The sequence below is a fragment of the Schistocerca piceifrons genome, chromosome 6 (assembly GCF_021461385.2).
Source record: "Schistocerca piceifrons isolate TAMUIC-IGC-003096 chromosome 6, iqSchPice1.1, whole genome shotgun sequence".
NCBI classification, from domain to species: Eukaryota; Metazoa; Arthropoda; class Insecta; order Orthoptera; family Acrididae; genus Schistocerca; species Schistocerca piceifrons.
In genome coordinates this window covers 197,508,789-197,535,684 of record NC_060143.1, presented here as the reverse complement: position 1 = coordinate 197,535,684, position 26,896 = coordinate 197,508,789, and the positions used below count along the sequence as shown (strand labels likewise).

Genomic DNA, 26,896 nt, shown 5'->3' with positions numbered 1-26,896 from the left:
CTGAGCGGCCAGCACCAGGACCCTCGACGACGTCTTTTCACAAGATGCACTCTGGTTACAGTGTGTGCTTCCCAGCAAAAGACATGGATGACAGATAGTGCAACACAGAGGAGAATGTGCTGTTTTCCCCTGGGCAGCTGTGAAGGAAGGTTGTGATCGGCTTGTGCTTGACAGCTAGCAATCAGCAGACTGCAAAATGTCAGCTGAGTTCATGTGCTGGCTGCAAGGAGCACTGGCAGTGTGCTGCTCTTTGCTGAGGTGCAGATGTTCTGCACAGTGAAGTTTTCTTTGCTTCTTCCTATTTTTACTTTTGCTTGGTTGTCGATAGTGTTTATGTTTAATAGTGACTGCACTTAATTGAACTTTTTTTTCTTTTACTGTGTTAGATGTATGCCACAGTATGTGTCATTAGAAATAAAGTGTTGAGTTTAATTGTGCATGCAGTCTTCTTCCATATTTGGACACGAAAATGGTTCGCTGGTGTCACACTACAAACTGACTTAAGTGACAACTGCTTTCATAGCTTCAGCCATTTATGTACTCCTGTTTTTCTTCCACTCTCTGGTCCTCCTTTCACTTGTACTGCACCATTTGAAATGGAATTCTAATAAAGTATTTGCATTCTTCAAAATTATGAATGTGACTTTGTTGGCTGGGACACCTAAAACTAAGTTATGTGCTTCAATTTTTAACTTAAAATAGAAAAGGAAGCCAAGATAAAGATAAGATACTATAGCATACTATAGTCCTTAGCCAGTTTACTTTTCCCCTATTGATTACTTTGTCATTCCACAATAACACTGCTCAGTATGACAGGAACTGCAGATCTGGGCATTTGGTTCATGCATTCGACCAAACAGGCTTGGGTGCAAAGGTAGCATTTGCAATATTAAGTATAATGCCTCCAGAGCTGTAGCTTGTGTAAAAATGTGGCAACAATATCACTAAGGAGTCTTGAGGATCACAAAGACTCAAAACACATGGCTTTACTAGGTATAATATGAAGGGCAGGAAGAAGTTAGAAGTGTACCCCACTCTCTAAAGTCTTATGCTGTGATGGATAAAATGCCACATGAAAAAGTGACATTGTCTACAAGCTCTTTTGTTTTTCAATAGCAGACACTGATGTATTATGTATGAGCAAACTTACCTAGAAGAGAACAATCATATCAGTTTGTAAATAATTAACATTTTACCAGTCTCTTATTAATAGGTATACATTTTGCATAGATCTCCTTTACACACTAACATTTGTGAAAATTGCTACATCAAGAAGGACACATGTCACTAAAGTGAAGATATATAAAATTTAGAGCTCCACATGATCTTTAACAGAGAATTCACCATCATGTGAGGCCTCCATACGCTGCAATAAAATAAAACCATCTACACACTACGGCATGGGATCAAAGAGGATGTGGATATTCGAGGGAGTTTCCTTCCATTTGATTTGCATGTAAGTCACTAATCATCAACAATGGTTTCTGGTAGACCGTAATGAACAAAGTGTTAACAAAGCAGTGGTACTTTTTGTCCTCTGAGGAAACCCTGCATGTTCTTCACCACACCTGACCAAACATTCATGGACAACAGAGGAAAGAGCAGTAGCACAGAATCTACAAAAGAGGGTTATCCTCTCTGCACAGCTGTCCTATTTTTTCTGAGTGTTTTAATTCTCACAAATGTTAGCATATAATGAAACAGTGTAGGTAAATTACCTGGGCATAATTAAAATTGAAGCTGTCATCATTGTAGAAAAAGCTTCTAATAGAGTTCAAGTAGACAAGCACATCATCAAATTGCCTCTTGAGAAAATATGAAGATGCCATGCATTGCCTGCCAGGAACTGTATCACATTCACTCGCACTGCTTCCAACAAGCTGGAAATACTGCTGTGCCATCTTAAAATTTTCACGCTGAAAATAATGTTTGTATTAGTTAAGAACAGCTGCTACTATAGTGTTTCCTTCTTTACTTTCAGTATGGTTATATATATATCAAAATTACATTTAGGAACATTTGAGGCAATATTATACATGAAGCAATAATTTTAGGTGATAAGTTTCCTTTAATTTACGTCTATGGTCACTGTACTACTGACAACATGACTCGTGCATGTGATGTTATTTATATGTATTTGACAATGCTGGTGCTGATTCCGCATTTAACATTTGACGATGCCACTATGGCTGCAGTACATTAGGACTTTGTTTTTATGAAACAGATCTAATGATGGTCATTAAAGACCGAAACCGGTAATCTGTTAACAAAAACTTCGTCAGTTTTACAGTAGATTATTGCTGTTGAGTCATCTCCATAAAGGATGATATCTGACTCAACATGGCATGGCACATCACTGATGTAACACAAAAATAATAGTGGACCTTATTTTGAGCCTTATGGGACACCTAATTGCATGTGTTTCTGGCCAGAATTATATTCTTCAGTTTTATATGAACTGCATAAAAGAACCTGTTCTCCTTCTAACCACATTTAATTGTAGACTAAAAGAGCAAGAAAGATTAGCTAGCAACTGGAAAAAGTTGATGGTCGTTCCAGTTTTAAAAACTGATTGGTGGACAGTTGCATCATCTATATAACTGTATCACTGACATCATTTTGTTATTCGATTATGGAATATCTTTTATCTTTTTGAAGTCCACAAATTTCCTGTGGTGGAATCAATGTGGATCTGCAGGCAAAAGTCATGTAACACTCAGTCCACTCTATTCACTAGATCCATAAAGTAGCAGATAGCGGCAAAGTACATGCCTGATCTGATTTCTGGAAGGCATTCAACACAGTTCTGTTCTGCAGCTGAGCAAACAATACACAGTAGAAATGCAGTTATATGGATGACTCAAGTTCGGATCTGATCCAGATAATCAAATATCTGTATAACTGGATAAATTTTGAAAAAGAGGTCAGTTCTTTTATTTATTTTTTTTTAAAGAAAAAAGCTAAATTTGTGTATAAATGCTAATGTAATATTAATTTAATGACTACAAAACAATGTTGTTTAGACTCTGTACAGTACTGTACTTACAAACAGCCAGTTCTTGAACATATTGTTCAGAGTCTGTTGTTTTCCTGTCTTCAATTGTTTCTGGGCAGCCACATCTCACATCTGCTTGACAGTGAGGAGCCATACATGGTCACATGAAGGCTGCCAGTCCATCCATTTTAGTACAGGGTCAAGACAAGCAAATGACTCACCAGCTGACGGTCCCGCATATTGTTCAGCTACAATGTTATCTTCCTGGTCATCAGTTTCTTCTCTCACACTGAGTATTTTAAATCCAGGGTACAAACAATCACAAGCAAGCCACTCGTCTATATCCTCTGTAATGCAATTGGAATGACCAGGAAGTTTCAGAAGGATCTTTCTTATGTCCTCAACTGATATTTCATCCTCTGCCACTTCTATTTCTTCTAATTCCTTTTTATGTTGTTCTTTTCATTTTCATCTTAATGTACCTCAACTTTGATTGAAATGCCTTTCAATTTATTCCAAGCTCTTTTTTTTAATGTGGTTGTTTTCACCAAATTCCATGGTTCTACCACCATGTAAGTGCAGTCTTTTGGATTCAATTTTTTGTGATGAGCCACAATGCTTTCTTCACTTTCATCTTCCATCAACAGCTTTCTCAACAGTCATCTTCTGCAATGTCGCTTCCTAGTTTCAATAACTAATCAGTCCACTGGCTGCAGCAAACTCGTTACATTTGGTGGCAGGAAGAGTATTTTGAAATGTCCATCCTCTTTAGCATGATGACTTTTGTTGGGGTGGGTGCAAGCATTGTCCAGATTTAACATCACATTACTGCCTTCTTTTCCTATGGCCTTTTGATATTTTTTTTTACTTCAGGTATGGAAATTGAATCGCAACATTTGCAAAACAAAGTTGCTGTCATCCAGGCCTTCGAATGATTCTTGTAAAAAGCTTGGGGGTTTTCGATTTTCTGTCAATGGAAGTGGTGTTTTGTGGTTTCCCATAGAGTTAGCATAGTTCAGCACTAGAACATTATCTTTACTAACCTTACGGCTAGGAGCACTAGTTTCCTTTTTAGAAACCAAAGATCCTTCAGGCAAAGCCTTCCAAATAAGACCTTTCTCATCTGGCCTGTATAATAATTCAGGGTCATATGATTCTGGATCAATTTTCAATTTTTCAATAACATTTCCAGCTGGTTTTGGGTCTGCAGATAGTTTTCCATCACTTAAATCCAGCCCATGCGTATTGTGCCTTGCCTCAAAATTCTTTAGCCAGACATTGCTCACTTCAAATGAAGACAAACTGTCGATTTTCTCTACTAAAAATTTGGCTTTTTCACAGTCAGCCCTGAAAGAGGGTTAACCAATGATCACTGCTACAAAAACCACTGGAATATGGCCTCTTCAAACTCCCTGTTTTCTGCTGTTTTCATTGCTTTTCTCAACGAATTTCTGCTTACATTCTCAAGGAGACACACAAAGTTTAAAATTGAGGACTTTTTTTACATCTGAAATTGCTTATGTTCCCATACTGAACATTTCAGCTAACTGCTTACTACCCAGGCCTTTGTTTAATTGTTCAAGCACTTTTATTCTGTTTGCCAATTATAAGACATCTCATTTCCTTTTAGCCACACAGTAAATTAAAACACAAATACAAAACAAAACAAATGACATTGAAGGTGGAATGCATAGCGACAAATCGATCTATATGGTAAAGTCATGACGCAGACTGATGTAGACTGCACTGAATGATGCGTACCACAAACACAACAATGCATATACTGTATTCATTGTTCACTGGAGGAGTTGTTCTTTTAATACATTTGCTGCAGATTGATTTTAGAGTGATTAAGAAATGTATAATGTACTATATATTGTAATAACTATCGAACAAAATTGACAACTTTGGTCATACAGCAATCCGGACAATTGGTGATCTGAATAATCAAATTTCTGATAACTGGAGTTCTACTGTACAAACTTGTTGAACAATAGATCCATTTTGTCTTAGCCAATAGAACTTCCCATTCTCAACAGACAGACATTGTCAGAAATTAATATTGCTTCAGGTTTGCTCCAGGAGTTTCATAAGGTCACTAGTGTTGTCAAGAAATGTAAATGACCTGGTGGATAATGTTGTGAGGTCCATGCGGATGTTCGTGGATTGTACTGTTATATACAGGGTCATCTTAACACCAGAAAACTGAAAAGAAATGCACAACAGCTGCAGAGACAAATATGCGGGGCATAAGGTGTATAAGTGCAGATATTTTTGTATTTGGTACCTTGTATGTAGACACACAAGTGAGTTGGTTGTGTTTTCTCTGTCGAACAGCCAACCCCTAAACATGTCACAAACCTTATGACCTGACATTTTCTGCACTGCTGTAACTGTACCACTACGTGGACTATGCCTGTCAGTACAGACTACCTGTCTTGTGTCCACACTTCAACATCTGACCTGCTGCCCGGGAGAAAATAAGCATTACTGGCATTGAGACATGTACTTGGAGATACTAACCAACCTAAAAATGACTTGTAACAGTTATAACAACTAGTCTGCAAAAGACATAAATACTGATGTAATGTTGTTCAGTACGCTGTCCTCAGTGACCAACAGAAATATCTGCACTTATACTCGTTATACCATGTATATAATGTGTTGCATGTGAATAAGTACTATTGTTTGATTACACATGGAAATCAACCACTAGAATCAGCTCCCACCATAAAATATACACACATCAGAAAACGTTTTGCATCACCCCGGTTCCCAGAACTCCTGAAGATAGATGTTGACTGTGGATATTGTATCACAGATACAGTCCCTTTGACTGTTCAGAGATGTTACTAAATGTGACCAAAGATGTAAACAACCATGGATGAGCAGCGCCTATTAGGCAGGAGGTCCAACAACCAATCAGTTCCAGTCATTCCACCAGGAAGGAGGTATATGGCTTGTGTTGTCTGTAGTTCAACCATACCTAAACGGTCAACACTACAGTTTGATCGTATCTGCATTGTTACTTTGTGCCAGGAAGGGTTCTCAACAAGGGAAGTGTCCAGGCGTCTTGGAGTGAACCAAAGCGATGTTGTTCAGACATGGAGGAGATACAGAGAGACAGGAACTGTCGATGACATGCCTCGCTCAGGTCGCCCAAGGGCTACTACTGCAGTGGATGACTGCTACCTACAGATTATGGCTCGGAGGAACCCTGACAGCAATGCAACCATGTTGAATAATCCTTTTCATGCAGCCACAGGACATCATGTTATGACTCAAACTGTGCGCAATATGGTGCATGATGCGCAACTTCACGACAGGAAATGTCGATGACATGCCTCGCTCAGGTCGCCCAAGGGCTACTACTGCAGTGGATGACCGCTACCTACAGATTATGGCTCGGAGGAACCCTGACAGCAACGCAACCATGTTGAATAATGCTTTTCGTGCAGCCACAGAACATCATGTTATGACTCAAACTGTGCACAATACGCTGCATGATGCGCAACTTCACTCCTGGTGTCCATGGCGAAGTCCATCTTTGCAACCACGACACTATGCAGCGTGGTACAGATGGACCCAACGACATGCTGAATGGACCACTTGGGAATGGCATCACTTTCTCTTCACCGATGAGTGTCACATATGCCTTCAACCAGACAATCGTTGGAGACTTGTTTGGATGCATGACGTACCCTGCTGGTGGTCATGGAAGGTGCCATAATGGCTGTACGATACGTGAATGCCATCCTCCAACCAATAGTGCAACCATATCGGCAGCATATTGGCAAAGCATTCGTCTTCATGGACAACAATTCACACTCCCATTGTGCACTTCTTGTGAATGACTTCCTTCAGGATAATGACATCGCTCAACTAGAGTTGCCACATATCCTCCAGACATGAACGCTATCGAACATACCTGGGATAGATTGAAGACAGCTGTTTATGGACGGCGTGACCCACCAACCACTCTGAGAGATCTACACCGAATCGCCATAGAGGAGTGGGACAATTTGGGCCAACAGTGCCTTGATGAACTTATGGATAGTATGCCATGACGAATACAGGCATGCATCAAAACAAGAGGATGTGCTACTGGGTATTAGAGGTACCGGTGTGTACACCAATCTGGACCACCACCTACCTCTGAAGGTCTCGCTGTATGGCGGTACAACATGCAATGTGTCATTTTCATGAGCAATAAAAAGGGCAGAAATGATGTTTATGTTGATCTCTATTCCAATTTTCTGTACACGTTCCAGAACTCTCAGAACCGAGGTGATGCAAAACTTTTTTTGATGTGTGTATAATAGTGTTTCAGGAGTGATCTAAATTTGAATAGCCAAATAAAGTGATTTGTAAGATAGGCAGGTGCCCACCAAATTAATAAAAAAAGTTAGAAAAATAATAAAAATAGTCCACAAATGATATAGTTTAGAAAATCTTTGTTCAGCCAGCTCTTGAGTATCATTAATTTGCACTCTTATCAGCTATGATTAACAGAGGAGATAGCGGATATTCAAAGAGTTTGTTTAGTAGGCACAAGAGTACAACAAAAATGCTAATACAACTCCAATGGTAGACACCACATGAAAGGAACTGTGCATCATGGAAATGTTTCTTATAAAATCTGAGGTTTGAATGTTCCACAAAGAGACAATCCTGACATGCACACCCACTCACCCTCCCTCCCACACACACACACACACACACACACACACACGTACACACACCTGACATAACTATGTTGGAGGTGATCTCAGAATCTAAATATGGTTGTTTTTCTTATTGCAGAAGTTTATCTGCCCATATCACACAAAAATATACGATTACTAGATTCAGCAAAATTAAATCACCATCTTCAGGTCGTTTGTATAAAAAATGGATTGGTCCTGTAAAAATTTTTTCTATACACATGATCTGAAGATGGCAATTCAACTTCGTTGAAACAAATAATCATTGTGTATTTTTGTGTGATCTGGGTGAATAAACCTCTGTGCTAAGAAGGTACACGGTAATATCTTACTAGATCACAATACCAGAGAAGGAAAGTTGCTACTCACCATATAGCAGAGATGCTGAGTCATGATAGGCACAACAAAAAGATTCCCACAATTATAGCTTTCGGCCATTAAGGCCTTTGTCAGCAGTAGACACACATGCATACACACACATATGCACACACACACACTCATGCAAATGCAACTTGCACACATGTCTGCAGTCTCAGAGAGCTGAAACCACACTGCGAGAAGCAGCACCAGGGCATGATGGGAGTGGCAACTGGGTGGGGGTAAGGAAGAGGCTGGGGCGGGGAGGGGAAGGGATAGTATGGTGGGAATGGTGGACAGTGAAGTGTTGCAGTTTAGACGGAGGGCAGGAGAGAAGGTGTGGAGGGGGGAGGGGGTAAGTAGCAGAAAGAAGAGAAATAAAAATAAATTAAAAGACTGGGTGTGGCGGTGAAATGACTGCCCGCCACTCCCACCATACTATCACACCCCCTCCCTGCCCCAGCCTCCTCCTAACCTCCACCCAGTCGCCACTCCCATCGTGCACTGGTGCTGCTGCTCACAGTGTGGTTTCAGCTCTCTGAGACTGCAGACGTGTGTGCAAGTTGCGTTTGTGTGTGTGTGTGTGTGTGTGTGTGTGTGTGTGTGTGTGTGTGTGTCTACTGCTGACAAAGGCCTTAATGGCCGAAAGCTATAATTGTGTGAATCTTTTTGTTGTGCCTATCGCGACTCAGCATCTCCACTATATGGTGAGTAGCAACTGTCCTTCTCTGGTATTGTTATATTCCATCCTGGATTTTCCATTGTTTGATCTTACTAGATCACGTTACATAAGAGCACAAGCATATTATTTCTTTATGGTTTTATAAAATAGTGACACACAGAAATTCTGATTTAAGTGGGAGGCAAGAATAAAAAGTAATTATAAGGACTGTTGAGCACTGTTGTGTGGGAAAGGATAAGGTAAAATAGATCAAGCATGTTTTTCTTCAAGTACGCTTCGACAGAATAAAACGTATGTCTCAATGTCTCATTAGCAAATCCTTAACTTTCTCCCTGAAGATTGTTGGTTGATTCGAGGGGAGGGGACTAAACAGCGATGTCATCAGTCCCATCTCCCTCAAGGTATTACATTTCTTTGTAATTGATAGGAGCAGTTTGTCAAAAAGTAGGCTGCCCATATTTCTCACCCCCTTGTGATCTCTGCCCTAATCTTTGACTCACCAGATGAATGTTTGCTTTGTTCTTGTTTCACAGCTGTGGATTTCTCCATTTGTTGTAAAGAGATCTCCCCCTCCCCCCCCCCCCCCAAAGAAGCTAAAAAGTTTTTCTCTGAGTGACCCCAGAAAGGGATGCCATATGGTATTGCTGAGTGCACAAGCCCAAGATAAACAGTTTTTAGTATATTTATATCACATGATCATCTGAAAATTGTGAAAGCATAGCAGAGACTGTCAAGCTTGTTTAACAGTTTTGCCCTGTGGTGGTTCCATTGGAGTGAACTATCAATATACACTCTTAAAAACTTTGTATGCTTTACTAGTTCAATTTCTTTACCACCAATCTGCAAGGATTCCATACAGGCGGGATGGTTTCAAGGTGGGTAGAAGAGTACATGATCTGTCTTGTTTATGTTTAACAGTAATTTATTGTAGTGGAGTCATGAGGAGTCTTTCAGTTGTTTCATTAATTTTGAGCTTAAATTGCAGAGCTGAGATTGACTGAGAGAACAAGTTTGCATCACCTGCAAACTTCATACAGTCTACAGCCACTAAAGTCATGATCAAAATACTCGAAGTTAAATACATAGCTTTCCTAAGAAAAAACATTTAAAATAAAAAAGTTAAATGTATAATTCAAGTTAAAACATTATGTAAAGAAAATTTTAATTTATGCATTGAAAATGTATATGGCACTGAGTGAGAAAAACAAAATAACAAGTGGAAATACTCTTACCGATCCATTTTCTTGACCGATAGCTGCATACACAACTCCTTTGAGGATGTATTCTGGAGGGACTGATGGTTCCAAATCCTTTATTAGATTGAAAGCCTCTTGTATGTCATCCTAAGAGATGGTAATCAATATGCATATCAAAATATATTAGGTTAAATATTGTATCAATCAAATCAGAGTAAATACATCAACAAAAATAATCAATGTTTGAAAACACTACGCATCTCAAAGTGAATATTGGGGTTTTAAGGCTTTGTAGCACTCATTACATTCAACTTACATTTACAAATGGTACATCAAAAGAAAGAGCAACTCAAACAGTTTGTTTCTATACCTGCAAGTATGTTCTAAGGCCTACAGACAACAGTTTCCATGCCAATTTTGCAAATGAAATGTTGATGCAAGATGATGAAGATTTTCTGGATCATGTTGTCTTTAATCACCTAAGTGGAAATTTGAACCCATGTAAAGAGCACATCTGGGGTCAGCAAATACCCATGGGGTGGCACAGTTGCAATGAGACTCCCTGAAATTGAATGTTTTTTGTGCCATATCCCAGAGGAAAGCTAATGCGCCTTACTTTTTTGGAGAAGTAACTGTAGGCTATTTCTTCAGTTGACAGAGGCTGAGCCACAGAACTTTAATTGGCAGCAAGATGGTGTGCTGCCTCACTGACATAACTCAGCATACAATTGGTTAAACACTATTGTATGCAACCGCCAGATTGGCCACAAGGGGCCAGATGACAGAGCTTGTTTCGCGTGGCCTCCATGTTCACACAATTTGATGCCATGCCATTTTTACCTTCGGGTATTCATAAAGGGTCATGTGTATGTGTGTCCACTACCTGCTGTTCTACGCAATTAAAGAGAGAGGATTGAAACTATTGTTGCAACAATTACTCTGGACACAGTGATCAAGGTTTAGGAAGGACTCGTCAATCGGCTCTATCTGTGCCATGTGACAAATAACGCTCACATTGAACACTGGTAAGAAAAACTGTTTGAGATGCTCTTTCATTTGATGTATTATTATTTGTAATTACAAGTTGAATCTAATAAATCATACAAACACTTAACATGGTATTAATTTTGAAAAACACAGTCTAAAATCGACATATAAAAAAGTGTACTCACTAAGTAGTGGCAGGAGAAAACACTTAACAGATGTGGAACACTCGTTTCCACATCTTTTATGTGTTTTCTCCTGGCACCACTTGGTGAGTAAATTAAGAGTAAAAGTATCTAAATTGTATAAGAATTCTAAATGCATATTTAAGATAAATTTTACTCACCAAAACAATAAAAATATGGAGAGGCTGATAATATAACAAATAAGTGGGACCATTCAAGTTTTTAGAGGCCATGTTCCTTCTGCAGAAAGAGGTGGTGAGTAGGAGTCTGATGGTACTAAAGGACATACATCTATCACATGCAACTCAAATCAAAAGAAATGTATCTTGGTTACGACAGCAAGAAATATTAAAATAGCTTTCTTAGTACAGTCATATGTAGCTAAGAGGCTCATCAATTCAGAGATTTTGCCTGCAGTCAATATGCGACTAAGATTATGAGGTCCCATTTGTCTAGAAATAGAGATGCAGGGTGTTTGAGGACAATTACTTTCTCTCATATTTTATCTACTATATTTAGAAAATAATGGCCATGTTATGGTTTGCCTTAACCAAAACAGTAACAATCTACTTTCTACTCACAGCAGTTTTTTCAATATAGGTGACAAAAGTCAAGATATAGCGATATGCACATATATAGATGGTGGTTGTATTGCATACACAAAGTAAAAAAGGGCAGTGCATTGGTGAAGCTCGTAGTTGGAGCTAGATGCAGGGGACATTTTACTTTGGAAATCAATGGGGAATTCAATATTCTGAGATTCACAGTGTAAAGAGTGTGCTGAGAATACCAAATTTCTGGCATTACCTCTCACCATGGGCAATGCAGTGGCCAATGGCCTTCAGGTAATGACCGAGAGCAGTGATGTTTGCGTAGTATTATCAGTGTTAACAGACAAGCAATACTGGATGAAATAATTGCAGAAATCAATGTGGGATGTATGACAAACGTATCTGTTAGGACAGGGCACTGAAATTTGGCATTAATGGGCTATGGCAGTAGACGAGTGACGCGAATGCCTTTGTTAACAGCAGGACATCGATTGCAGTGCCTCTCCTTGGCTCGTGACAATATTGGTTGAACCACAGACAACTGGAAAACTGTAGCCCGGTAAGATGAGTCCTGATTTCAGTTGGTGAGAGCTGATGGCAGAGTTCAAGTGTGGCACAGACTCTGCAAAGCCATGGACCAAGTTGCCAGCAAGCCACCGTGCAAGCTGGTGGTGGTTCCATAATGGTGTTGGCTGTGTTTACATGGACTGGGTACTCCGGTCCAAGTGAAGCGATTATTGATTGGAAATGTTTATGTTCAGCTACTCAGAGACCACCTGCACTCACTCACGGACTTCATGTTCCAAAATAGATAGGATTATCCCATGACTTTGGTCACCTCAGTGTATTCTGGCTTTGCTCCTCGTATGAACACATTTCTCTACTAACAACTATTTTCCACTTTTCTGTCTTTATTCTCCCAAATAAGATTAGAATATTTTATTCTTATTTTTTTCCTGCTGTAACATTTATTTTTAATGCATCCTTTCAGTTGTAATTAATGAGGAACTCATCTCTTTTATACCTCTTCATATCACTGCTCTCTGTGAATGATCTAAGACAAAATAATTTGATTGTAATCATTAAGGATCCATTGTTTTCTTATGATCACTGTTCAGTACTCACTCTTCACAATGTACTGAATATTAGTAAGTTGTTGAACAGCAAAGTCTTATCTGATTTTTTATTATTCAGTTCCTCTCCTGGATTTTGTAACTTTCTTCTCTTGAATCACTGTGTGAAACAATTCACTGGTTCTCCCTCAGACTTTCAAAGAGGAATTCTTTCACTCAAGTTGAGATTCAAATTGAGAGGTCTTCATATGTCAAAAGAATCTTTTTATGAATTCTGTCCTTTAGATCACACTCAGTTTTCTTACAGACACAATATTGTGGAGGAATGTTTTCTCTATTACGTTTCTTCAGTTTGCAAGAAGTACAAAGTTCACTTATACGTACCTGCTTTAGGTAGTATATGACTAGATTGAGGCGTGCTTCTGGAATAACATCAACAAGAGGAGGAAGAACTTGCAGAGCTCCCTCGCCACCCCGGAAAACAACCAGGTTATGTCGTATGAGATCATGTCCAAAGCTGAAAGTTGATGAACTCTGGTCCTAAAATCATATGAAATAACATAATATTATAACCTTCACCTTACACAGTATGTTATATTGGCTCGGTACTTTCTTGTACTGGCCGAAACTTTGACATTTGACATTTATACACAGTTCGATTATGAGAAAATAAATGATTGGATAGTTGCACATCAATATGACTGCTTTCTGATTAAAATGATGCTTCTTTTTAAACATGTTCCATGGATTTCATTATGAAATAATATGGAGTGACTCAACATGTTGTAGTATACCGTATCACTTGAATGAAGTGATGTGTCGCTCAACGTCTACCACACTGATGAAGGATGATCATCGCATTGAAAGTATTTGTTTTTATTAGTTAACTAACATAGAATCATATACTGTTTGGAAGTTTATAATTTTCTGTGCTTGCACTCGGGTGCAGTGGGCACCATGCACCTGCAAGGTGAGATGATAGCAGTTTTGTTATGCTTTGCAGTACTTTCTGGTTTGGGGGTTTATACCATGCTACAGTGTTCCGGCTTGGATGTGCGAGGCACACCATGGAACTGTGCATATTATGATAGTGGGAGTGATGTCACTAGAATAAAAATGCAAGTTTATTGTTTGTCAGAGTGGGCTAAGAGAACTGTCGTTAATGTTCAAAAGAATGCATGTAATATTACAGCCCATGTTTGAATACAAATCTTTATGAAGTTTTCTTATTGGAAATGAAGGAGCAATACAGTGTTTCAGAAAGAATGACCTGATTTTGGATGGTAATAATTATGAAACAGGGACATGCTGGCAAAGAAATGTGTGTTGATTGAATGGGTGTGGCCTAGAGTTTCAATAATTGCAATTAGATGTCAGTCAATGCGTCTTCTCAGTTTTCAGTCAGTCATAAGTAAGGTGGCATATGCTCAACAGAAGCCATTTTGTGTGCTGCAATTTGCAAAGAGTGAGGCAGTGATTTTGGTCGGCTGGTATCTGCAGTGACGAGCAGTCCCTCTCGAAATATACCGAGGGTCTCAATGAAGCCTTCATTGACTGTAATTATCCTCTCAACCTTGTACAAAAACAAAACTTCCATACCTTATCTTTCCAGTTTCCCACCACCTCCCAAAGTCCCACCATCTGGCCACAGAGGAGCATTCCCCTCATAACTCAGTATCACCCAGGGCTGAAGGAACTGAATTACATTTTCCACCAGGGTTTCGGTTACTTCTCGTCATTCCCTGAAAAGATAAATTTCCTGCCCACTATCCTTCCCACCCCTCCCACAGTGGTATTCCGCCATCCACCAAACCCCCACAATATACTTGTCCATCCTGCTCCCAACCCCTTACCTCATGGCTCATACCTCTGTAATAGACCTAGGTGCAAGACCTGTTCCATACATCCTCCCACCACCACCTACTCCAGTCTGGTGACTTACATCACCCATCCCATCAAAGGCAGGGCTACCTGTGAAACAAGTCACGAGATCTACAAGCTAAGCCGCAACCACTGTGCTGCATTCTATGTAGGTATGACAACCAACAAACTGTCTGTCCACATGAATGGCCACTGACAAACTGTGTCCAAGAAACAAGTGGCCCACCATGTTGCTGAACATGCAGCCAAACATGATATCCTTCATTTCAATGACTGCTTCACAGCCTGTGCCACATGGATCCTTCCCACCAACGTCAGCTTTTCTGAATTACACAGGAGGGAACTTTCCCTGCAATACATCCTATGTTCCCATAACCCTCCTGGCCTCAACCTTTGTTATTCACTGTCCTCACCCATCCAGCCACTTCCCTGTTCCCATTCCGACAGTACACAGCCATAATTTCACCATCACACCCAGTTTTTCAGTCTTTTCATTTCTCTCCTTTTCCGCTACCCAACATCTCCCCCCCCCCCCCCCCCCCCCCAAACTCTCTCCTGCCCTTCGCCAAACATGAACCACTTCATTGTGCACCATCCCCACAATACTCCCCCTCCCCCTCCCTCCCCCACTCCAGCCTCCCCTCTTACCCCCACCCAGTCGCATGCACTGGTGCTGCTGCTCGCAGTGTGGTTTCAGTTGCCTGAGACTGCAGTCATGTGTGGAAGTTTCGTTTGCATGAGTGTGTGTGTGTGTGTGTGTGTGTGTGTGTGTGTGTGTGTGTGTGTGTGTCTTCTACCGTTGAAGGCCTTAATGGCTGAAAGCTTTAATTGTGAGAGTCTTTTTGTTGTGCCTATCTGCAACTCAGCATCTCCGCTATGTGGTGAGTAGCAACTTTCCTATTCATAATATTGTTACCGTCCTGAATTTTTCATTGTTTCATTTGTCGTGGAAATTCATGAACATCATGCAGAATCCTGTTGAAGGAACTGGGTGTTCTAACCACTGCCTCACAGTATATTTATTCCTTAATTAAATTTGTTGCAATTATTTGTCTCTGTTTCCAACCAGTAGCTCAACACATAGTATCAGTACTGGGAATAAGAACATTCTAAATAAAGACCTGAAATACATACCTTGGTCCAAAAAGAGGTCCAATATTCAGGAACACACATTTTCAATAAATTGCTAGCAATAATAAAAAACTTGTTTTCAGATAACGCACAGTTTAAACAGAGTTTGAAATACTTTTTAATAAGCAATTCCTGCTCTATAGATGAATATCTTAACAGGGACAGTTGGACTAGCTTAAGTTTTGATAGCACTTGGTCGCAACACTCAAGATTAGGTATTTTGCACGTAATCAATTTTTTTATTATTATTACAGTACTGTAAAAAGGAAAGTTGCTACTCACCAAATAGTGGAGATGATGAGTCGCAGATAGGCATAACAAAAAGACTGTCATGAAGGCATTTTTTTGTTGTGCCTCTCTGCGAGTCAGCATCTCCTCTACATGGCGAGTAGCAACTTTTGTTTTCACAGTCTTGTTACACTCTATCCTGGGTTTGCCATTGTTTGATTTTATTATTATTATCTGATTCTGACAGTGTATTGATTCTGTAAATATTAGTAGTTCCAGTTCAATGTAATGTATTCGCTTATCTTGACAATCTCCTGACAAATGATCAGGGAAGTGAGTATTATATTCAAATGTTCTAGGTTTTTTATGTTATACTTTCTGACATATTCCACACCCACAAGAATCATCTCATTTTTTAGTCTATGGAATGAAGACTGAATCTCCTCTAATCTCTATCAAATGTCTGCACTTCAAGGGCCACTGTGGAGGCATTTGGACTTAATGCAGGACATTGACATAAAGACTGCTGATCAGGAACTTTACTCCACCAGTTTTCTTCCCCTTGCCAGCCAAATACTGTTAGCAGAATTTTTCTGTCACCAGTATTCAAATTGTCTTACCTTCGAGTTGAGTACCACCGCAAAGTCGTGCATAAGCAACATGGACTATGAGGTGGGTTATACTAAACAATGACTTTTTTGGAAGTAATGAGACACAGGTTGTATAAAGCTGATAAAGATACGAAGAAAATAAAGGAGACTGGAGATGATGGATAGTACTTCAGTAGAAATAGTTCAAGCTAAAGGAAAAGTGATATGAAAGAAACTTACAACATTGTTTACAGAATGTCTGAAGAGGTAGGCAGTTACCCAAAACTGGACAATGGTGTGAATATTCTACTTTGCGAGAAAGCAGACAGACAAGGTATGTAAAACTGCAAACCTATCAGTCTCCTCTTCATACTGTACAAGAAATTCATTAAAATTACCACAAACTGCTTAGTGGAAATCATCAATCACAGGCACAAGTTGGATGTAGAAGTGGATACAATACAATGGATTACTTGCATGGGGGATGTTGTAGAACAGAACGGTGAGTATGGATTACCAAATGCGGCAGAATCTGACTGAGTTGCAGGAAAAACTGAACTAATATCCATTTTACATAAGGCATTGATTCAAACATATTATTACACTGAAGAATATTTACATAAACACTACCGATTCAATCTGACTTCATCACAACAGAGAAAAGTTCAGAACTGGAAGAAGCTATGCAAGGAGATTCCATACATCTAAAACTATAGTTAACAGTCCTACAACACCTTTACAGATCAAGGAACAGGGAAAATGAAAAGGAATATGTGTTAATGAAAACTATGTGAACCAACTTCATTACAGATTTTGGTACCACAGATGCTTAGTAGAGATAAATATCAACAGCCAGCCTAATGGTCTAGGGATAAAACGAGTGCCTGGAAACTGATAGGTTATTGGATCGAATCCTGGACAGACCACAGAATATTTAAGTCTGCCTAACATAGCTTGTGCCTCCCAATGATGTGATGATGTGAAGATTAGCCAGCAGTGATATATGGTACGGATCCTATATTAAATTTTAAGTCTCCTTACCCTGAGTAGACTACTGTGGAAGGACATGGATGCACATGTAGCCAAACTACCAATTGCAAGACTTCCACCAGGTCACTGCACCATACAGAATTATCATTATTAATAGTCAATAGAAAAGCTCAATATCGCAGGTTTCTTTAGTGGAAGTACACACATTCACACATTGAGCCTCACACACCCAAACATACATGCACATTACCATGGCAAGATGGATGGTTGATTATTGATAACAGCTGCCTGGGCAAAAAAAAAGGTGGGGAGGGGTAGGGAAGGACATACAAGGCAAGGAGGGGCTAGAAGGATAATGGGAGGCAGGTTTTTGAACAGATGACTCAGCAGCTGCACAAAAAACAAAATGATTTCAGAGGGTAGAACATATTAAGAGGTAGGGAGAGGGAAGGAGAGGAAGGTGGAGGTGAGGAGGAAGATAGGGATGGGAGTTAGAAAGTGAGAGGACTGGAAAAGGGGAAAGAGAAGGGAAGCAGGTAGGGAAGGACCCCTCTCTCCCTCCTTCTATCCTTCCCTGCCTCCTTCCCCTCTCCTCTTCCTTTTCTGGCTCTTTCTCTTTCTCTCTTTCCTCCCAGTCTCCCTCTTCATCTCCAACTTCCTCTCTTTTCCTCCTCCCCCCCTCCCCTGTTCCCCTCTCCCTCCCCCTACCTCTTACATGTTTTACTTTCTAACTGCTTTTGCCTTCTTATGCAGCCACTGAGTCATTGGTGGAAAGACTTGCCTCACACTATCCCACACCCCCTCTTGAGTTCTTCCCTACCTCCTCGCCACCTCCACTGGCCCAGGCAATTGTTATCGATAACGAACAGTCAGTCTCACCATGGTCATGGGTATGTGTGTGTGTGTGTGTGTGTGTGTGTGTGTGTGTGTGTGTGCGTGTGCGTGTGTGTGTGTGTGTGTGTGCGCGTGTGTGTGTGTGGGCACTCACGTGCGTTTGTTACACCCATTACAATTTAGATAAATTATTTACTAATTTCATTATCCATACAAAAAATGCGGCTCACACATATACATATTTTATTGTACCTCAGTTACATATAAGAAAGCATAAAATAGTATTTACCATAAGTGATTTCAATTCTGATTCTGCTGCCTTGCCATTGTACAAGCGGAAATGATTACATGCTTTTAGGTTTATAGCAATTGCGGAATCTGGATAATTTTGCAGATAAATAGTAAGAACTTCTTGTGACATATCATAATAATCCAGCTTGTAATAGCAAAGAGATATATACACATTCAGTGCCAAGTACTCCCTGAGAAAGAGAAAATGTTATAAATGCTGCATGTTATTTACTAACATGTACTGTATAACTTATGAAAAACATCACTCCAATACTGAAATCAAATTTTTCTAAGTTACATCACACTCATTTGAAAAACTGCTCAACATTGGGGTAATTATTTCTCAAGATAAAAGAATGAATTACGAAGATAAAAGATGGTGAAATGCAAAGAATATAAAACACAGAATAAAATCCACACATAAATTTTAACATACAATCTCAGACAAAAGAAAGCATCTACTTCTGTCTCAAAAAGTGTTAATTTTACATTTTGACCTATTTTGCATTACAGAATCTTAATGTATTCATAGACAAAAGGGGGAAAATAAGAGAAATCAAAGTTTCCTAAACAGACATACAACAATGGTAAAAGAATAAATGCTGAAAGTTAAGTTTTGAAAATAGAAATTATGATTCTGTATAACATAACATAAAAAAATATGTCAGGTATGTTCAGAGCATAGGTACAACATGGCTCAACTTTTCACTGCATAGAATGTTATGATCTGCTGAATAATCTCAGCTGGTGATCGTCAAAGTGCATGGGCAAACACATTATCACCACTGGTCATACTATGACTGGTACTCAATCTGACTTTAATGTTTTACATAACAAACAGAAAAGCTTCCAAATTAATGTATTGGAAAAAAACTGAAATCTTTATCAAACTGAAAAATAATTGTAATAACTCCTTCAATGAAGAAGATGAATTTCATCATCAGTACCAACATTGAATTTTTAAAGACTTGCTATAACAGACAACATTGTGATGATATCCAGTCTTGCTTGCTGCAGATGATGAAATCTGCACAACCTGCTGATACTAACTCAAGCTGGTGGCTCCCAGTGCACTGAAAAATGGTGGACTGCCTTCACCACTGCCCATTCTACGACATACTATATGTTGATTGACTGCCTGCACAGTGGGACATCTGCTGATGTCATCATCGACAGCTGCCACCTGCTCATTATATCTAGTTTCATCCACATCTACATACATACTCTGCAGTACATCACAGAGGGTGCCACATACCACTACTAGTTATATCCTTTCCTGTCCCATTACAAATAGAGCGAGGGAAAAATGACTATCTAAAAGTCTCTGTAGAAGCCCTAATTTCTCACATCTTATCTTTATGGTCCTTCCACAAATTGCACATCAGTGGCAGTATAACCACTCTGCAGTCAGTCTCAAATATAGCTCCTCTGTACTTCCACAATAGTGCCACATGTAAAGTGCATTATCTTCCCTCCAGGGATTCCCATTTGAGTTCATGAAGCATCTCCTTAATACTTGCATGCTGACCAAACCCACCAGTTACAAATCTAGCAGCAGGCCCATGAACTGCTTCGATGTCTTTCTTTAATACGATCTGGTAGGGAACCTAAGCACTCAAACAGTACTCAAGTATGGTTTTCACTAGTGTTCTAAATGCTGTCTCTTTTATGAATGATCAACATTTTCTCAAAATTCTTCCAATAAAACAAAAGTTGAACATTCACCTTTCCTACTACCAATCTCATGTCCTCATTCCATTTCATATCACTTTGTAACATTACGCCTAGTTATTTAATTGACGTGTTTCCTTTGCATTCCATTAAGTTCTCATCCTTTGTACTCTCATGTATACATTATATTACTAATAATGTTTCTAACATATCATATCTGTTTATTTTAGTATTTAATTAGTTCACACACTTAAATTCAAAAGTTGATCAGAGCACTACATTTTTATATCAGTTTACTAAAATGACTGTTACATGTAACTGACAGATGTGTGAAACTCACTTTTCACAATTCTTTCTGATATTTAATTACTCACAGAAAATATTTGATTTTCAAGGTATGTCACCATCACCTTCATCAGTAACAAGATTCATAACCATTACTCATTATTTAATTATCACATTAAACCAATTGAAGTCACAACTACACATCCCCTGTGTTGCTACCTTATAAGGTAATAAGATTTCTTGTTCCCCAATTGTATGTAATAGGCTTATGTTCATGTCTCACATTTTACAAAATAATGGAAAGTTCAGGATGGAATAACAACAATATGGAAAGTATAAATTGCTTCCCAGCACACAGAGGAGTCATTGAGTCACATGTATAGACAATGAAAAAGACTATTAAAATGTTAAGTTTTTGGAGAAAGTCCTTCTTCCAAAAGAGAAAACATACATTTATTCACACAAGGTGACCAGTATGTATGAGTGGTACTTGTGTGAATGGCGTGTGTTTTCTGTTTCAGAAGAAGGGCTTTGTCCAAAAGCTTAAATATTTTACCTGTCGTCTACACTGTGCCTGTCTACAACTCAATGCTTTGCCTATGTGGTGATTAATAATCTATTCTTTCCCTACTGTTGAAATTATGAAATACCTTTATTTTTATTTTCCAGGTGAAGCTTGATGTTAGCTGTAAACCCAAAACCAGTTATATGTGCAAATAAAATAAAATGCAACTAAGATTGTGAATTCTGCAACTTATTTACATGTCAGGGTCATTACTCTCCTTCAAATGTCAAAGTGATCTCATTCAATACAAATGGAATAGTTCAGTCAGTCACAAGACTGGGATGCCATCAGACCTAGTAGTGACCTTAGACTTGACAGATGAGTTAATGATGGGAAGATGTGTGATACCAGCTCACTTTGACTGCATCCAGTTTACAGGTGTCCAATTCTTGGGACATTCCTTTTCCAAAGCTGTGCTGGCAAGGCTTTTCAAACCACAGCATTTCAAATGTGTACTCTGAGCATCTTAATTTAAGCATCAAAACACTGAGGAATGTGCTGCCATAGACCATCAACAACTGTTCAGCAGGCTTACCATCCACAACTGCCTCCATGCTTTGAGGTACAAAACGCATTTATGTGCCTCTGCTTACCACAGGTCTCTGGGTGCAGAGATCAGCATTGGCATAAACTATAGCCATTGTTTTAAGCTGGGAAAATATCAACTGGACTTGTGACTTGCAGAGCTTATTTGTAAACACTAATGACAGAGGATGGCTATGCCAAAAAACCACATGAGATAGCGTAGCCAGTTTTCTATCAGCGCATGGGTCAGGGGGCATGTGGAGATATTTTCTGGTGAGGAGGTGTATACTTGGGATGGAAGGAATCTGTTACATTTGCCATCATCTTTTACCAGTGAACAATACAGGAACCTATTGTTCAGTCATGTGCATTGTCTCTCTGACTACAGTATTCTGTGGACAGCCTGCACCTTTAGCAAGATAAGGCACCAACCATTGTTCTCAAAATGTCAGAATGGTCTGATTAAACATGCTATTGATTGGAGGAAGCTCATCTGAATCACTGAGTGAGATGCACATTTTGTATCAAGCTTTGACTGACTACTACCACCTGTGCAGCAGTTGAGGTGTCATTGACCAGGATGGCTCCACAGTACTTTTGATGTCTGAAGCCAGACAATCCCACATCACAACAATCATCAGTGTGAAAGGTGGTGTTACACACTTAAAGTAGGTTACTCTTGTTCAGTTTCTCACAAGTGTTACCATCTGTCCTCAAGAGACAACTGTTTACTGCTATAATTTTCAGTTAACAATTCATACTGGCCTTTTTTCCCATTTTATTCTGCTCTTTCCTCCCTGAACCTGTCCCTCTTTATCACAGTTTTCCTGAATCTGTTGCCACAGTTAAATGAACAACACAATAATTCCGTATGGAACCAATTTCCTCACCCTGCCTACTAAACTAGTATGGTCGGCAGCAATTTTTATTTCATTTTACACTCCAAATAATTCATGTTGGACGGCCCTTTCATGAGCATTTGAAACTGTCACCAGCAAGGTAGCATCACAGACAACATACTATTAAAATGAAGTAATAGAAAATACAGCAAGTGCCTCAACAATGGCCAAAGATATGTTGAAAAGTAGTGGAAATTACATTCGAAGCAATAAATTTACTATTACGAACCACTGGTATCTAACTGGTAGCTACACTTAGTGTTTCAATCACTGAATGTGTGTATTTTGTGTGTTTTAGTATTCAACATACAGTGCAGTCTCTATTATCTGACCTAAACTGCACCTGGACTATACTGGATAACTGAAAATATCAGATAAAACAGAATATTTTGGAAACTGGGGTAAATGTATATAGGTACTGTAAACTGTATTATTAAAATAATGTCATACAGTGGAAAGTCCAGGATGGAAAAACAACAATATTATGAAAAGTAACAATATTATGAGAAGGAAAGCTGCTATTCACCATATTGCAGAGTTGCTGAGTCGCAGATCGGCATGACAAAAAGTTTTTCACAATTAAAACTTTCGGCCATTGGCCTGCATCAACAAACCACAGTGTGGTTTCAGTTGCCTGAGACTGCAGTCGTGTGTGTGAGTTGCGTTTTTTTGTTGTGCTTATCTGCGACTCAACATCTCCACTACATAGTGAGCAGCAACTTTCCTTCTCATAATATTGTTACATTCCTTTCTGGATTTTACATTGTTGAATATTATGAAAAGAATAGATTGCTACTCACCACACAAAGGAGGTGTTGAGTTGCAGACAGCCACACTCAAAAGACCACTAAACATTTCAGCTTGTGGCCCAAATGCATACATTCAAAACAGAAACCACACACTCATTCACACAAGCACAATTCACACACTCATGGCCACTGTGGCCAGACTGCAACGATCTTTTGGCCAAAAGCTTAAATGTTTAATAGCCTTTTGATTGTGCCTGCCTCGAACTCAGCACCCCCTCTATTTGGTGAGCAGCAGCTAACCCCTTACATAATATTGTTGTTGAAACAATGTCATGTTTTACATCATTTATTCAATTTGAAAGACTTTACATCTCAAAACATTGCAAAGGTCAAATATTTGAAGACTCTGCAGGAGAGTTTGAATTTTAAAGGAAAATGAAGCATTTAATTATAGATCTCTACAGATCCCCCATTTTACACTACAGGATTTTCCTCTCCAGAGTTGAGACTTATTACACATGGTCCTTAAGAAAAGAAATTAATTTTTATGTGGGGATTTCAATATGAACTTTATGATTGATTCTCCAGAAAAAAGAAGGGGTACTTGGTACATATAATTTACTGTCAGGGAAACAGCAGCACAATCAGTCCTCAATGACTGTCCTCTAATTGACAGGTCCAGTGTGTGGAAAAATATTAATGACCTGTCAGATCATGATGCACAGACAAAAGTACTAAATTATTGAGTTTTCTGCACCCATTTGTTGACAAACTGCTTGTTGGCTTCCGTTTCGGGTCCTTCAGCTGAAGCTTATTGATGATTTTCCTGAAGTATCGCCAGCACAAATGGCTGACATTGGCAAATCTTTGCCCTCTGAAGTTGGTGGCAGACTGGAATTGAGCTCATGGCCATGAATATGTACTAGTCGCACCAACATCTGAGCACTTTTCCTTGGTCATTTCCACTGTGGTTCTCCCCTTGCTACTGCAATGGTTGTTCATTGGAACATAGCAATCCTGGATCCATTCACCTTGAGGGTTTCCCTTTCTCGTTGAAGCTATTGTCACGTTTCCAGATTTTTTAGGCTTCCCTAAACAAAAGGGTGTGGCAACTCTTCTCTACAGCAAGAACTTCCATGTCAGTGAATTTTATTACATTGTCAGTCTCACATAGCACCTGCTCTGCCAGAGCCTATTTCTCCACCTGTCAAACCTGCAATGCCTTTCACATTTGGTGATCCTGGTGTTGATTGAACATCCAGTCATTCCAACATGGACTTTTCCACATGCACATGGAGTGCACTATACTTCCGACATTGCAAGTGGGTACTTTTTGTCCTCTGCCAATCTGAGAAACTCTTTGACCTTCTTTGTCAATTTGTAAAGGATCTTTACACTGTGTATGTCTAACATACAATTAATTCTGCCCACCACCCTGGGGATGTAAGGCAGAAAGGCCCTACCCAATACTTCTTCTTGAATCATGTCACTTCACCGAATGTTAGATTTCATGACACTTCTTATGTAACTGGTGGAGTACCTGTTGCTCCTCAGAATGCTTTCCAGGTGTTGCACCTGATGTCTGAGGTGCTGTGAATGACATATTCATCTTGCACACATTATGGGTATATTAATCGTCTCTCTTTTCTGGCTTGTGTGATGGTTTGACATTTTGTGAAGATATAGGTCCACGTCAGTTTTCGCTAAACATTGTGTCCTAGGTTCTCACCATCCCTCATAGTCAGCATGTCTAGCAAGGATAGCTGTTTGTCTTTTTCTACCTCCATAGTAAATTTTATGTTGGCATGCAGTCTGTTCAGTGTCATAGGAAGTCACCAACTGTCCCTCACCATGGCTCCACACAATGAAGATGTCATCAACGTACCTGTACCACACCTTATGTTTACAAGGTACCAAGTCCAGTGCCTGTGTTTCAAAATGTTCCATGAAGAAATTGGCCTCTTAAGGACCAAGTGGACTGCCCATCATGAAATCTTCCAGCTGTTTGTAGAAATTTCTGTTCCACATGAAATAGCTCTGCTAAGACTTCCATGGTAAAGCTTGGTGATGTCATGCAGGAAAATGGAGCCAATATGCTCCAGGGAGTCCCTGAGTGGTACGAGAAGATGCCTTGATTAACCAATTTCTGTTTCATGTGATTCACTGCATTGGATCCAGGCATAGGGTTTAGTATGTCATTGGATCTAATAGGTCCTGAATCTTCTGCTCATAATCTGTAATGCACGCATTTCTCTGTATGTCCAATGAGAGAGAAGACACTCTGATTAACTAGTTTGCATTCCATGTAATCCGATGCATTGGATCCATGCTTAGGTTTTGATATTTCATTGGATCTAACAGGTTCTGAACCTTCTGCTCATAATCTTTGGTCACTGTTACAACAATCACATTTCCATTTTTGGCAGGCAGCACCAACACACTCTTGTTGGCGTTGGGGCAGTTTCACTGCAAACAGAATTCTGGTGGCCTCAGTAAGTATTTTCTCACCTTTTTTACAAGGAAGGGTCCAGATGATCACTTTGATGTTAGCAATAATATCCTCCATAGGCAAAGGTCTGAGGATGATGGTACATTCACTCCTTTTTGAAGAACAGACCATCTCTCTGATGTCAACGTTTTTCACTGAGGTTGACCACTGCACATAACACATTGGGAATTGACTTGTGGATCTGCTTTCCACTCTTGCAAGGCATCTACTCTTTCAGCAGACGTACAGAGTAAACTGTGCATCACAGAAGCTCTATCACCAAAAACCCATAAAAATAATACTCCACTAAGACCAATAGTGAGCACTTCTGGCTCACCAACATATAGATTGGTGAAACACTTTGTCTGTCTGCTTCAGCCCCAAGTGGGAAATACCAACACACACAAAAAAGGCTCAAGACATTTCATTGAGAAACTGAAGAAACTAAAACTTAGACCAAACAATAACCTGTTCAGCTTTGATGTTGTTTCTTCATTTACCAAAGGGCAACTCAGGGATTCTTTGGAACATATCAGTTCCATTTTACTGCACGACATCACCAAGTTCTTCCACATATGTCTTACCATGTGCAATTTAATGTGGAATGGTAATTTCTATGAACAGCTAGAAGATGTCACAATGGGCAGTCCACTCAGTCCATTGGTAGCCAAATTCTTCATGTAATATTTTGAAACACAGGCAGTGGATTTGGTACCTTGTAAACTTAAGGAGTGGTACATGTATGTCAACAACACCTTCATTGTGTGGAGACACCATAAGGACCAGCTTGGTGACTTCCTAAGATATCTGAACAGTTTGCACGCCAACATAAAATTTACTGTGGAGGTAGAAAAGGACCAACAGCTACCCTTTCTAGACATGCTGGTTATGAAGGATGGTGAGAACCTGGGACACAATGTTTATCAAAAACTGACATGTACTGATACCCACACAAAATGTCAAATCACCACCCAAGCTGGAAAAGAGGGGCAATTAATATGGTCGTAATGCTTGCAAGATGAATATGTCAGCTGCAGCTCCTC

General features: G+C 39.5%; 1 protein-coding gene across 2 annotated transcripts in view; it reads right to left on the bottom strand.

The window, feature by feature from the left end:
• The window catches only part of LOC124802747 (intraflagellar transport protein 56), a 182,270-nt gene that overhangs the window by 60,945 nt on the left and 94,429 nt on the right, over positions 1-26,896 (bottom strand). For both annotated transcript variants that reach the window (XM_047263731.1, XM_047263732.1), the window contains 4 exons: positions 18,670-18,862; positions 13,111-13,266; positions 9,970-10,080; positions 1,719-1,916 (listed from right to left, as the gene is read on the bottom strand). In XM_047263731.1, the coding sequence (XP_047119687.1) occupies positions 1,719-1,916; positions 9,970-10,080; positions 13,111-13,266; positions 18,670-18,862 (658 nt within the window). The remainder of the gene's footprint in view (positions 1-1,718; positions 1,917-9,969; positions 10,081-13,110; positions 13,267-18,669; positions 18,863-26,896) is intronic.